General features: G+C 44.2%; 1 protein-coding gene across 2 annotated transcripts in view; it reads right to left on the reverse strand.

Annotated features, from left to right (window-relative positions):
* Positions 1-411: 411 nt before the first annotated feature.
* The window catches only part of pcdh10a (protocadherin 10a), a 63,701-nt gene continuing 48,164 nt past the window's right edge, over positions 412-15,948 (reverse strand). Inside the window, exon 5 of one of the 2 annotated variants that reach the window (XM_078538614.1) lies at positions 412-2,105. In XM_078538614.1, coding sequence (XP_078394740.1) covers positions 2,086-2,105 — 20 coding nt within the window. In that variant the 3' untranslated portion in view covers positions 412-2,085. The remainder of the gene's footprint in view (positions 2,106-15,948) is intronic. The other variant, XR_013576174.1, reaches the window with a different exon arrangement.

Raw genomic sequence — 15,948 nt, forward strand, 5'->3', positions numbered from 1 at the left:
GAATGTTTACACATATTTGTTTATAATGTTGCTAACTCAGAAAGTGACCTCCTTGGCTGACTCTTGCCATTTTACACCCTTTGAGAATCAGTTTTTTTAAGTGTGTTGGGCTCCTTTGTATGTCCTGGAGGTGAGAATGTAAACATTTGGGACCAGAAACCTGTTAGCTCTTTAGAGGAAGCCATAACACAATGGCAAATTCATAGAACACATTTTCACAAATATATACAGATGTCAGTTCCTGAATGTCAGGTTGTTGACGCCATGGACTGCAGCCAATGGAGGAAGCAACATGTATCTACAATTGGCAACAATTCAAAGATGCAAAAACATTGATAATTATATCAACACCAAACTGCACTTAACACAATTACTCCAGCATTAGACTAACATTATTACAGAGACATAAAAGGCGTTCACGGAACTTTTAATGAATAGCACTTTAAATCCATGATTGTAAACAATTGCATCATTATTCTGTACTGCTTGTTGAATTAACCCAAATGATTGCTGTGTAGCATTATATTTATTTCATGTTTCAAAGTTTTGCTGACTAATTTAAGCACGTATAAACTACTACAGTGTGGATAGAATAATAATGTATTACAGTTTTTATTGACAATAAACTGCTTCAACAATGTGAGAAAAATACAACATCCATTTGTTCATAATGTCTTATTTTTAAAAAAGTCGTTTCCCCAATTTTTCACCTTGATCTGCTGTTTTCTTTTTCAATCTAAAAAAGTTAAATTTGGTAGCTTAAAATAAGGGTTGGCTTAAATAGTTTATCTGACCAAAAATCAAAAAAAGGAGTGATTCTGTATAATATAAAAGAGCTGACTAATAGTAGAATCTCCACTCAAAGATGTGATAGGTTCTTGGGATTCGAATGGTGCAATTAACCATGGGAGCCTTGCTCTGTAGACTGTTGGATATCCAACAGAACATATCAATATGTTACGGCCGTTAAATACACTACCACTTCTCATTAGTTTTACTTCAATCATACCAGGAATTGCTAGAAACTTATATCATATTTACATATGTGGGTTTGATGGGGTAACTTTATTCCTAAGAAAACATCATCTTCCCGAGTGATCGTGAAAAAAGACATCACGAGAGGGATCCATAGATTATATGAATTAAATAAAGGAAAACAATCTTTTCTGCTGTCTACCAGTGGAATTGCTGGTTCCTCTTGGGATCCAGATCAATTACTCATGATGAGAAAATACCCAAGAAGTAGCTCAAAATGGTTTGTCTTCTTCGAGGGAGAAAAACCTGTTAAATGTTTAAATTTCCTTTTGACTTTAAGTGTTATAGATCAGTTTTCTTAATTTCTCTTTTGGTGTGGCTTTAATCAGTCATGGAAATGAAAGAAGAGGCTACAGATAAATAGACACTTGGGATTATTGATATTGCAGGTTGCTAAATCATCCCTTTACTGGATACCATCACTTGAGAAAGAAAAAAAGGAGTACATTTCTTTTTATTTAGAATTTTCGAAAGAGTACAGTAAACACATTTGCAAGTAACACTGTGTATAAACTACAGAACGTTGTTGAACTGAGGAGCTCTGATAACTGTGGGTCTGCAGCTCATCACTAGAAAGACCTAGTAGTGTGCGTGAAGGACACAGTCACAGTCTTGAAAACTTGTCGCAATTTGGGAACACTCCATCACAAAAAAATAGAAAAAACAGTCACATCTAAAACAGTGATATTGCATCTGTAATGCACATCTGATTGGTTTCTGTACAGTTGGCTTCTTTTGGTGCCGATCTGTGGCGGTCGGTGATTAAAGAAAAGAGCTATGAGCTCAGTAAAAGTTTTTGAGTGCTGTAAACAGGCACACACAGGTCTTGGAAGTGACCAGACCAGTCACTACCAAAAGGTCTCCAAATCGCATCATTCTCAGACCTGCTGAGAGCATTCGATTCCATTATTAGCACGATTGTCTCCAATATTATAGGAATCGACTACATTACGCACAACGCGATGGCCAGGATGACGGACTGGAAAGTTGATTTTTTTTTTCTTTTAAGTCGTTGGCTTGTGCAAAATCATGCTGCAACAACAGAAGGGACTAGCAAATTCTCTTCCGTGCTGTGGAGAGAAACAGACAGAAGCAATAAGTTAGCCTTAGAGCTGACAATTATCAACATATCATTTCTACCACTGCCAAAATGTACCTCACTCTTAATTAATACTCCTAAGTTTATGTAATATTTTAATGTCTTGCTATTTTTCCCTCAGTCACTGTGGCAATTTTATTTCATACCATCACCTTCTCAGGGTTAAACATTTGTTGCTGGCCTCTTCCCTTCAACCCTGCTCAAACTTCACCTATCTTAGAATTCTGCAGTCCATGTCTTCTCCCGCACAAAGTTCCACATACCCATTGCTCCTTCTCTTACCAAGCTGCATGCGCCAGAGTGAACGAACTTTCATGATCCTTATTTTCTAATTCTTCAATGATCTCCCTGCATATGTGTTCCTATCATAACCTGTGTTCCAGTGACACCTGATGAGTGCCTGTTCACCACTCCAGCATTGGAGGCCCATATTTCAGTCACTTCACTGTTGTACTGCACCTCCACAACTTTAATAGTCTCCAAAAAACTTTTCTCTTTGATCTTGCCACACTATACATCCTAGCATTGACCTTTCCAGAGTTGAGAATTCAGATGTTTATTTTCACAGGAGAACTCTATATTAATGCATATTTATTACCATTGTTGTTCTCATCATTCCCCTACCCTAACTAATAGTTCCTTAGTTAAGAGGACATGCAGCCAACTCTTCGGCCTTTGTTCACAACTCTCTTGTACTGGCCAATAAGAGGTGTGCAAGAGCAATGAGGGTTGACTTGTCCTCCAAGTGTCCTTCCCTGAAAGAAAGCACCTCCCAAAAAGTCTGACATCGGATTAGAGAATTCAGACTTTGGCAGAAATGAAATTTGGGGGCCTGTGCTGCGACATGTGATGATGCACCCAGTGGCACTGTGTCCACAGACCACTTTGTTATCCTTTCTCAGTGTACCAATTTCAGTAAGATACAAACATGATACATTACAGGCAAACATGAAATTGGTTAGAAACAATCAAAGCAGGGAAACATTCTGTGATATGCTTGGTGATTCCATGAAGATAATTTACTTCAACACGAACACCCAGGTTACTTCAAATGCATTTTGAAATTCATTTATTTCCCTTTTAGTATCAGGTTACAGGGCAGCTTTTGCTAATGTGAATGATTTGATGAATAACTTCAGTTTTCCATGTTGAAATTAGGATGAATTGATCTGAACAGCATTTGTTGTTTTCTTTCTGTCCCATTACATGATCTTTAAAAACATCGCAAATAATTTAAGCATGTTAGGATTCTATTTTGTTCAATGTTGGGGAAAGAAAATCTTCTTTAAAATGTGTAATAAAGTATCATGTATCATGGTATTCTGATCTCATTACATTCAGATTTGCTTCAGAGCAGTAAGATCATTATGAACTACAAAATTGCTAGGCAAACATAGAGATGGAGAGGCTGAATGTGCTTGATGCATGCCTAATATGTGTAGCATTCACTGAGACATAAACCTGAGAATTTACACCAATATCTGCAGTTAGTGTCAGCGAGGCAGGTTACCCAATCCAACAACAGATGCACCAAAACATTCCCATTTACTCATACAGAATTTCTACCACCTAGAAGGACAAGGGCAGCAGATAGATGGAAACACCACCACCTGGAAGTTCCCCTCCAAGTCACTAACCATCCTGACTTAGAAATATATCGCCGTTCTTTCACTGTCACTGGGTCAAAATCCTGGAACTCCCTTTCTAACAGCACTGTGGCAGCACCTATACCACATGAACTGCCCTGGTTCAAAAAGGCAGCTCACCACCACCTTCTCAAGGGAAACTAGGGATGGGCAATAAATGCTGGCCCAGCCAGCGAGACCCACATCCCATGAATGAATAGAAAAAGAACTATTTCCATTCATTCGAATGCACCAACTCATTTCCCATTGACTCCTATTATATAGAATTCCAATGAACAAAGCCACTTCCAATGAAACCTAATTAATTTTTAAAAATTCTCACCAAGCTTTATTTTCCAGCCTTCTCTTTTTCTTTCCTCTCTGAAGGGAAAGGAAATTTACATGTATCATCAGAGCACCGGAAATATTGTAAAATATGGCGCATTGGAGTGTGGGGGATAGATGTTGACATTGTATGGCTGTGTAAAACGTATGATAATGCATTGCTAACCCATTTTACATTTCTCCCAAGTATTATTTCCATTGCTCTCAGTGGTGATAATAATTGGGAGATGGAAAATGGGCTGTCGACTCACTAACCTTCGTGCTACCCTGTTGCGCACAATCAAAATGACTGGCTAGGCTTCTAAAGGAACTTGCATCACTTTCCTTTCATTTAAATTAAAGAATGGAAAATTCAAAAGGTTCCGTTATAGGTGTGCACTCAAACTAGCCTGATCTTCTGATATTCCCCGGAAACAAACTAAAGAAAACAAGTCCTTTCTTCGGGACATCCTCCAGCACTTTGCCAAAGTGGCCACTACTCATGTTTAAATCTCGACTGCAACTGTCGAAGGTCATTCAACCACAAGGGCTTTCTTAGCTGAACCCAACACTTCCCTCACAGGATATCATCACACATTTCTGGGAGAGGGATCCCCTCCCACCCCCATAATTTGGGCTGTTAGAACAAATTGTAGCATCTCTCAGCTGAGATGAGCTACCTCTGTACAGAATCAAGATCAAAGTTGGGACCTTTAACATATTATACTCCTTTTATTAAATATAGCCAGACCAGCAGTAATTTTCATCACGAGTCATCAATATGTTTCACAGAAATAATTACTTCTGTGCAAAAATATATTTTTGTTTACTGCTTTGCTTTCAAATGATTTATTGGAATGAGTGATTAATTGGGCTTTTGGTCCAAATTTGCTGATTAGCTTTTTTCATTAACAATTTGTGGAAGTACAAGTCCAAACAAAACAATTTCCCCACTACCCCTCGGAAGCAAAGCTGCTTCACGATGGCCCACCCTGCACACGTAACACACCACGGAAGTAGACCTCGCACTCCGGAGCTGCTGGCCAAACCGATTTCCTGCTGCTCCATCAATCCCGGTAGTTAGTGGTCATTGCTGGTGAGTTATAGGTGTGCATATAACTCACAAGAGGAAGAAGACCCGATGGACCCACTGAACTTGTCAGTATGGGGTCTTGGGCAGGGAGGGGGTTGGGCAGGGAGGGTTTTAGTTGATCAGGGAGGGGTTGGGGAGGTGGGGTTTGGGTTCAAGGCTGAGGGGAGTTAGGAAGTGTTTGGGGGAAATTAAAAATGCTAAAAGAGAATACAGTAAGAATTTACTGAAAAACCCCTAAAATCTCCAGGCAGACATGGCTGCTAAACATATTAAGAGTTGAAGATTTCCAGATGAACATTGCACAGCCTTGAGAGCTAGACTGGAGATAAAACATGGCATAAAATTAGATTAAGTATGCTCAACCCTCAGACAAGGGGAGGACAAATGGTTTTAGCTTAGATTTGGGAAGATGAACAATGGACAAAGAGGGGGTTTTGATGAAACACAAACAGTCTTGAGTTGTAAGAACCAAGGTCCTTGTGTATGTGTTTTAATTTTGATTGGATAATATAATTATGTATACATGCTTTAGAATAATTGGTTAGCAAAATCACATGTTTCTGTACTCAATCGGATAGAGTTAGCATGGAACTGCTGTGTCGGTTACCGATTGGATGTATTCAAATGTACTCAAATGTATTATGATAAGAAAAAGTACAAAAGTAGTTAAATGTAATCAATCAGGGAGCTGGATCTTCATTCTTAGGAATGATTGCGGCTCCCTTGCGTATGCTTGAATAAAACCAGTTAAAAGGAAGCCTGAGTCTCTGTGGTCGTTGCGGGATCGGAGAGTGTAACTTCTCTTCAGGAGTAAGGCGGGGTTCAATCTTAGGGGGACTGACCCTTCCCCCCAACTCCGGATCCGCAAAGGGCAGCACCCGCAGATCAAACGCTCTTTCCTTCCCACCCTTTGAAGAGATTATTTTTTAAAATTGGGCTGCCCAGCTGCCCACACCAAGGGCAGAATTTTACGAGTTGACGAGTGGGGGCAGGGCGGAGCTCCCGACGTCACCCCGCTCCATTTAAATTTTCAGGAAGGCGGGGGCGCAGCAAAATCAGCTGCGCGCTCGCCGACCTCTCAATAGCCAATTGAGGTCATTGACAGATTAATTAAAGTCATTAGTGGACCTGCCCGTCCAACCTTAAGGCTGGCGGGCAGGCCAGGAGCCCCGGCGGGAAGTAGAAAAAACATGAAACCTCATCCATGGGCGGGATGAGGTTTCATGAAGGGTTTTAAAAATTTTTAATAGAGTTTTTTTGGAAATTATGAACATGTCCCAACTCATGTGACATTGTCACATGAGGGGACATGTAAGGGAAATTTTTTTTTTCTATTTTTAATATTTTTGAAAGTAGAGGCGATCTCCCTGAGGCAGCACTTAGCCTCAGGGAGATCTGTGCACTCTTTTGTGCGCATGCATGAAAGAGCGCACTCTCAATTTTAGGTGTTTCCCCCCCCCCGCCACCGCCCGCACAGGGAGCGCGTAGCACTTCCCTGCGGACGTCACGTAAAATAGTGCCATGCCTCCGATTGGGGGCGCCGATAGGAAGCGCGCCTGCACGCACCCGTCCAACAACTTCCCCCCCAAGGGGGGGAAAATTCAGCCCCAAATGTTTTATGATGTGGGCAGAGTATTACAGGCGTCAATTCCCTGATTGACCCTTGATTGCCTATTTGAATGCGGCGGGTGGGCTGCCGATTTTGGCGTCCGCCCGACCTCATTATTATGAGGGTGAGCTTAGGGGTAGGTGGGAAAGTAGTGGAATGGGCAGCCACCCTATTTTGCATGTCCCCCCTGCCGGAAACACACCCACGGGGGCATGTAAAATGCATCCAGTTCAAGGCAGTACGGGCAATGCTTGAGCAAGGATGACATTTCTCCCCCTCCAAATTATGGTGTGAATAAACGTGGTGGAGAACTTATTAATTTAGAAAGAAAATGGGTGGAATGGGCACTGGCTATATATATGATACTATATGATATAGTTGACACCTTCAGCTGCCTAGACCCTAAGATCTAGATTTCTTTTTGTAAACCTCTCCGACTTGCTATCTCCCCTTCCTTGTTTAAAATGCTCCTTTAGATTTGCCTTTTTTGACCAAGCTTTTGATCACATCTTCTAATATCTCCTTCTACAGCTCAGTATCACATTTTGTGTGATAATGCTCCTATAAAGCGCGTTGGGACATTTTGTAATGTTACAGGCACTATATAAATGCATTGATGTCATTGTTAACATTATCGGAATGGGTAGAACTAGGAAAGGGTAGCAATGGAAGGAAGAGAGGCAAATAGAAAGAGGAAAATGCCAACAAGAGATGAATGGGAAAGCGAGAGGAAGGGTACATGTTGAAAGGGAAAAAGAGATAAAAAGAAAAAAGTGAAGGAGTAGGGATAATTTTAATCTAACCTGGCCAACTGGAAACTGTCAGGAATACATCAATTGTCCGTTTCACACCATGCCCTGATTTTACTTTGCAATGACTTCATGTAAAACGGGCAGGTTATGTATCAGTTTTCCCCTAATTAAGTTAAAATTATCCCCAGGTTAGTGAGGGACCTAAAGGGGTGGAACTTTAATGGTTAGGGCATTGAGCTGTCAACCAAGAAGTCATTAGTTCAAATCCCACTATTTTGGGCTATAAAGTTTCAAATTTTGTGTATCTGCCTATTATAGGGCAGAAAGGCAGCTTATAGCTTTATGCATCATCCTCTCTATAAGAAGTTCCAAGTCTCATTCAACAGTTGCATTGAATACCAATGAGGAAATGACCAGTTTATCTATCAACTTCTTAAGGGGGAATCGTCCCAGATTTGCACTATGTTCGGTAGCGGGCGTGGCAAAGGACAGATTACCCGCTGGCCGCAATGGCGGGTTTTCGCGCCGTATCGTCCCATTCCTGCCTCATAAATTATGCAGTCATGGGAAACATGCCAGATTGCTGGCAGCAGACCTCCGATTGGACCGCCACGCCATTACCTCGCCGCTTCCTCACGCAGGGTGCCATATTTAAAATGCAGCTGTGCACACTCTTCTCAATGCTTGCAACAAAGGACTGCGCCACTGAAGATGTGGCCCCAAAAGCCAGGAAGATTGCAGCCACCCTGATTCATCCCTGGGACAACTTCTGGATGGCGTAGAGGCCCGCCATGATGTCCTCTATTCCCGGTTCTGGCCACAGCAGGCCCATCAGTCTCACCGCTCCGGCTTGGGAGGCGATGGCAGAGGTGGTCAGTGCCAATGCTGCACACCAGAGGTCAGCCATCCAGTGCAGAAAACAGAGGAATGATCTCATCCGTGTCACCAGGGTAAGTCAACCAGCTCATCAATCTCAGCTCACAAGGCCATCACACATTCACTGGCATCTCACTCATTGCCAGCTCAAGGGACATCGCCATCACTCTCTCACACACACCCCCACGTCTCCATCTGGCCTCATCTATTTCCAGAGACTGCCTTCTCATCCTGTCTATGGCTCCACTCAACACACACACACACACACACACACGCCTAGCATCCTTTTCATTTGGCCTGGCATGCACCTTGTTCACACTCTCTCCATCTGTCTTTATGCAGGGCAAGATCGCGCACAATCACTGGGAGGGGTCCCAGACCAGGGGTCGAGTGCCGGACATCAAGGTCCTCACCCCGTTTGAGAGTTGACCATTGGAGCTGGCCGGAGAGGACATTGACTGTTCCTGCAGCGACGGTGAGGTCAGCAGTGAACAGCTATGTGAGGATCCTGCACCACATCATCCCTCTCTCAACGTTACTCTGAGTCCAGTGCTCTGTAATCAATGTGGCTGTCAAGCATGAATAATCTACACTTTCTGTCCTCAGCACATCTGACATGTCGCCCTCAGGCTACCTTGAGTCCAAACCCAGCACCAAGAGCACCTCAGATGAGGACCTTGAGGGCAGCACTGTTGAAGACCCACCATGGTTTTCACCCACACCCTCCACCAGTGCAGCGACACACACCTCACTGGGACCTAGATGTAGAGTAGCCTCGGGATCACAATCTGCTGAGCACACCAAACAATCTGTTCCACAGAAGGTGGAAGGAGGAACATCCTTAGTAGCCTGGAGGACTGCTGGAGGCAAGGAATCTGCTGAGTCCGAGTCAGATGATCAGCCTCTGGACTCCGTCCTCAATCAGTTGGTGGAGCTGCAAAGACAATCACAGGAACATCAGGAAGGGATGTCTGGCACACTCCTCAGATTGCAAGGGATGACGGAGGAGTCTGTCCGAGGTGATGGCACTGGTGTGCCGACACACCGAGGTCAACACTGGCAGGATGGCGGCCGTCATGGAGGCCTTGATCCAGGACATCGATCCTGCACTGCTGCTCGGGCTGAACTCCATCGCTGATGCCATAGTTGGCCTCCAATGTTGTCAATGCAAGAGGGGTGTGGGGCAGCTCAATCTCACCCCAGCTTCACCTTTTCCCCAAGGAGTCAGCCAGGGGCTGTTAGGCACCAATAAGAAGGAGGACCTGTAGTTCCACACCTCAGGACCATCCATCCAGGGGAGTCTGGGAACATCCAGCCGATCCAAATCCCCCTCTTCCTGTGACCCCCACATCTCTAGTTCTACGGGCGGAGGAGAGTGCAGCTGGTCCACAGCAGGATACCCAAAGCAGGCCAGGGCCCCTCCGGGGGGAGGCAATGGTGTAGCGTTATTGTTGCTAGACTAGTAATTCAGAGATCCAGGGTTCTGCTCTGGGGACCTGGGTTCGAATCCTGCCGCGGCAGATGGTAGAATTTGAATTTGATAAAAATCTGGAATTTTTAAAAAATGTCTAATGATGACCATGAAACTATTGTCAACTGTCGTAAAAAAAAAAAATCTGCTTAACTAATGTCCTTTAGGGGAGGAAATCTGTCGTCCTTACCTGGTCTGGCCTACATGTGATTCCAGACCCACAGCAATGTGGTTGGCTCTAAGTGCCCTCTGAACAAGGGCAATTAAGGATGGGCAATAAATGTTGGCCTAGTCAGTGATGCCCACATCCCATGAATGAATTAAAAAATGATGTCCGTCAAGGTCATCACAGACAGGGCGTAGCAGTCAGCAGGCTGCCTCCACATTCACTATGGATGTTGGGAAGCACAAAAACGTAGCGGCAGGGTTAGGAAGGTTAAGAAGATGTAACTCTTTTGAGTCAAAACAATAAACTAAATTAACAAAAACAAGGGAGAAATCAAGCACAGCCCCTAAGTCAGGTCAGCTGTAAAATCAAGGGAAAACTTTAAAGGAACCTTACAAACATCAAACTAAGATGTGATTAAAGGGGTCAACAAAACACCCCAGTCCCCGCGGTGCCCACCGGGCACGGAAGGCCTCGATGGTGCCGGCGGACACCGCGTGCTCCCTCTCCAGGGACATCCGGCCGCGAACATAGCCGCGGAAGAGGGACAAACAATCGGGCGGGAGGTTAAGAAGATGTAGTTGCACAGCCTGGGCATGGGTGTTAATCACTTGTACATACTGTTCACTATTGTAAATAAACTCCCAAGAATGTGTCCTTGCCTGTGGCTCCTTGCAGCTATGAGGGCCTCCCAAATGTGCCTGCCTCATCTGGCCAGTGTGATGGCCTCATCGCCAGCATCCTCACCTTCGAGGACCTCATCACCGTCATCCCCTTTGATGTCTTCCTCATCAGAGGAGATGTGCAGCTCTTCCATCTCCTACTCAGCCAGGTCTTTCTCCCGTTGCTGTAGCAGGATTTGTAGTGCGCAGCAAGCTACAACAATGCGCAACACCCTCTGTAGGCTGTATTGCAGTGCTCCACTGAACCTGTCAAGACATCGGAACCTCATTTTCAAGATGCCTATCATTTGCTCCACCAAAGTCCGTGACACAGCATGAGCCTCGTAATACCGTTGCTCTGCTGCAGTCTGAGGCTGCCTCACGGGCGTCATCACCACATCCTCTGTGGGTAACCTTTGTCCCTGAGGAGCCATCCCTGCAGCCTCTGTGGACCCTGGAAGATGTCAGGGATCTGAGACCTGCTAAGGATGCAGGAATCGTGGACACTCCCTGGGAATCGTACACAGAGTGTAGGAGGTGTTTGTGGTGGTGGCACACCAGCAGAACATTCAGCAAGTGGAAGCCCTTGTGGTTGACATAGTTGACTGCTTGTTGCCACGGAGATCTCAGCGTCACGTGAGTGCAGTCGATGGCACCCTGCGCCTGTGGAAAACCAGAGATCCGCGCAAATCCCTTGCTTCCTCACTTTCCTGATCCCAGTCGAAGTGTACAAAGTTCTGTGCCTGCATGAAGATGGTGTCCATGACCTCCTGGATACACTTGTGCCTGGAGGCTTGTGAGATCCCACACAGGTCACTTGTGCAGCCCTGAAAGGAGTCACTGGCGTAAGAATGGAGCGCCGCAGTCACTTTCATGGCAATGGCAGTGGATATCCTCCATGTCCCTGTGGTACCAAACCCTGCAGCAAGTGGCACATATGACCAACCAGTTCCCTAGACATGCGCAGTCTTCAGTGACACTGGTTCTCAGTCATCTGCAGAAATGACAAGCGCCATCTATAGAACTGGTCTAGTGAAGTGCCTCCGAGCGACAGCTCTCTGTGGATCTTCAGCTGCGTGTGCAGCTGGCCCTGCTGCCCCTTCATCAGAAGGGAGGTGCTCCTTCTTTTGCCAAGCCAGGCACCTCCGCCACACTCTTGGTCTTTGCTCCCTTTAAGCCATGAGGCATACCACTAAATCACCAGGCTCCATGATCCTGATGTTCTCCTCCTGCAGGATCAAAGAGAGAGACGTGTGGGTTGGCATATGTTTCCTAAGAACCTATCTTGGTTTAGTCTGAAGGCCTCTTCACGCATGCAGGAGAGTGCTGGCCACCACTTGGAGGGCCAGTGTGTAGTGTGCTTCATGGCTGCCCGAAATCCCACCTACCTCTGTCTCACTCCACTTGACCAATTGGTGACAGCTTCGCCCACTGGACTGCATGCTGTGCACTCAGCTCAGGCGAAGGCATTCTCCTAACCCACACTGCAAGGCTACACTGTTAGCTTCAACCATGAGGGATACTGGTCCAAACCTTAATAACGACAGTGCAAGGGGCTGTGAGCGCCTCCGCCAATGACTGCGCCATGGCCAACTTTTGCAAGGGGATTCTACAACTTGACCAGTCAGACAATTGCTCTCCTGCCCCTGAAAACACGCATTGATTTGCAGTCTGCGCCTGAGGGGTGAAAATTTCTGGAGCATTTGGTGGCACTTCCATGCTTTTGTGTTGCTTGAGTGGGCAGAAGAGCTTCAGAGGCCCGATTCCAAGCATGTCAATAGAGCTGCAGCTCAATGGTCTCAACTGTGAAAGAATGCTCACTTTTGACAAGCTTTACCAAGTGCTTGGCCATTTCCCTCACCCCCCCTCCTCCCCCACCCCCCCCACACCTGGCATGTGCTTGTGTACTTCCTTCAGTCTGTGCTGCCTTGCCCCCGCCACCACCCCCAGCCTCACCCACACTGGAACCCTTGCCCCAGCACTGCACTGCAAGCCAGCCGGGAAAAAGCAGCTTGCCTGTGCCCCCCGCCCCCCCACCCACTATGCCCCAATGCGGCGCCTCTTTCTTGATGTCCTATGGACGAAGCTTGCGAGGGCTGCGCAAAAATGTGCGCACTCACCTCCGAGTTCCCCTCGAAGTTCAGCTCGCCAGGTTCACGTTTGTTAAAAGCAGTTGTGAAGCACACCGTACTGAAGTCACGCCGAGGTGGATGGTAAATTTGACAATGGGGGGGAGATTCCGGTAAGTGGGGCTTATAATGAGATGCCAAAGTATTGAAGTTATGGTTCTAATGTGCAGCAGTGGGAAGCGCAGCCCGCCAATGACAGGTGGAGCAGATGATTGCAAACTAGTTTCACAACGGCCTTCTCACCATGACGCCCGCCGCCAATGGGACTGGACAATTCCGCCCTTAGCTACAGAATTGTACATTACATGAGGGTATCCAAACAAAAAAATGAGAAAAATCATTCCAAAGGGAGCCTTCATTCACAAAATGTGTTTGGGAAAGAAAAGGTATAATTTCAACCTAATGGGATTATCAGCAAGTGAAGCTATGAAATCTCTCAACATGGTTACATAATTACATTGTGTTCTGGTACTCAATTGGAAAAAGGTTTTCCTGACTTTTTACACAGATGGTGCCTCTTTTAAATCTGAAAGATGGAGCACAAACAAAGTTTGAAATCAATCATGCAGAATGGAATCAATCTATTTTTACTGCTAAGTGCACCATCTTTAATTCAGTTTGGCAGGGGAAGAGAGAAATGGGAAAATACTGTAGATGCTGGACACTGGAGAAGAGACTGAAAGAGCAAGTAACGATAAAGAGAGATGGTAGATAAAAAAAGGGAAACAGGAAAAGAGAAATACTTTAACACTGAGAACTAGAGTAGGAAAACAGAACACTAAAGATCATGTAATATTCAGACAAAACCATTTCCACAAAATCACAAAGATAGCTTTCAATGAAGGAAGACCTCAGACTATTTAGAATCACAGAAAACACAATACAAAAGAAACTACTCAGTTCATTCCACCTATGCCAGTACTAGGTGATCAACTCCTCTCTAATAGGTCTTTGCCCTTTTTCTGTTCTCCATTCACAAGTTCCCTTTTAAGTCCTTATTCAACTCCCCTTTAAATAATGTGTTAACAGCCATATATGTAAAAGCATTTGATTTCATTCTTCCAGAATACCAACCCTACACTCTCCTTATTGCAGCATTTAGACTAGTGTCCTGTCTCAACCATCTTCCTGATAACCTTCTGCTGTAAAAAAAATACTTCCTGACATCTGTCCTAAACTTGACCTCACAACGTTGAATGAATGTCCTCTTGTCCTGCTGCCACGGTTTACCGGAAGATATTGTTTCATGTTTACATTCTCTACTCCATTAAGTATCTTAAATAGCTCTACAAGGTAACTCTGGATGTCTCTTTCTCAAATTTAGCCCAGCTAATCTAATTATTTCTCACAACTTGGGTAGACCACATTTAGAGTACTGTATGCAGTTCTGGTCACTATATTATGAAAAGGATATCGAGGCACTGGAGAGAGCGTAAAGAAGACTTACAAGGATGATCCCAGAAATGCATGGGTATACATAGTAGGAAAGAATTGATAGGCTGGGTCTCTTTCCTCTTGATAAAAGAAAGCTAAGGGGTGACCGAATAGAGGTACTTTAAAATTGTGGAAGGTTTTGATAGAATCTATGCAGTGAGAATGTTTCTTCTTGTACAGAAGAACATCACTAGAGGCCACCAACATAAAATAGTCACCAAGAAGTCCAACAGGAAATTCATAAGAAACTTCTTTAGCCAAAGAATGGTGTGAATGTGGGAACTTGCTATCACAGGGAGTAATCAAAGCAAATAGTATAGCTGCATTTAAGGGGAAGCTAGGCAAGCCCCATACCATAGTATTCTGGTCTTACTGCCTATTGCTGCCTTATACAGTTTGGGCATGATGAGGAGAGAGCCAAATATTACACCTAGATCTCTTTCATTCTATCCACACAAACTTTACTCAGCTGCTGGAGTAACTGTATTTGACTCTACATAACTTAATTTGCCACTGATCAGCCAGAAGCAAATCTGACAGTAATTTTAAAAGTCTGTACTGTGGATAAAGTGTCTTGGTTGGTGCCAGTGCATACTGGGAAATCAAGTGCACATTTCATGTGATTTTTCATTCATTATACAGCTGAAAAGCTAATGATTGGAGAACTATAGGCAGTGTGAAGTGAGCTCAAATTTCCAATATATGTTGTCAGTAGGCAAAGTTTCTTACTGGCAGCGCAGGCTTGTAAAAGTACCCCTTCTGTCTTTTTAAGGTCTTGACTGTCTCCTCTAAGCATACAAACAAATACCAACCCAGATCGTTTATGTATTACAAGATCAGAAGGTATCCTGCAAAGGCCCAAGGCCAGAATTTTTAAATTATTTTTATTAGGGTGTGGAAGTTGCTGACAAGGCCATCATATATTGCTCATCCCTAATTGCCCTTGAACTGAGTGGCTTGTGAGGCACTTAAGAGTCAACAATATTGCTATAAGTCTGGAGACACATATAGAACAGGTAAGGATAGCAGATTTCCTTCCCTAAAGGGCAAAGTGAACCAAATGGGTTTTACAACAATCAATGATACTTTTATGGCACCATTACTGAAATTAGCTTTCAATGCCAGATTTTAAGTGAATTTATTAATTAATTAAATTAATTTTTGCAGTTCAGCCACTATGTTAGGATTTGAACCCATGTTCTCAGGGCCTAGGTCTTTAAATTGCTAACGTAGTAACGTTACCATGAAACCATCATCACCCCTTGCTTTTCCATTTGCCTGAACTCCAGTTACAACTATCCTCTGCTTTCTTTCCCTCAACCAGCTAATTATCTATATGCATGTCCTGTTCTAGACCCACTGAGTTGGTTGATAAAGCAGTCTCTTATGCAGTATTTAATTATAAAAAGGCCTTTAGGAAACTTGGGTGCACTATGTCACATGTCTTTCGCCATCAGCGTCAGATGTTGCCTCCTGAAAATATCTGGAAGATTTATTGGAGCTCAACCCCTTTGGGAGCCATGTTGGCTGGCATTTATTTGGCAATTTTCATACAAGTGCACTCCATTTGTTCCTGATTATTGATTTCATTTGTTTTCTGATCATAGATATCAGGCTAATGGATGTTCAGTTGCCAAGCATGAATGTTGCCATCTTCTTAAATGTTGGAGCAA

Source organism: Cetorhinus maximus, chromosome 1, assembly GCF_964194155.1.
Source record: "Cetorhinus maximus chromosome 1, sCetMax3.hap1.1, whole genome shotgun sequence".
Taxonomy (NCBI): Eukaryota; Metazoa; Chordata; class Chondrichthyes; order Lamniformes; family Cetorhinidae; genus Cetorhinus; species Cetorhinus maximus.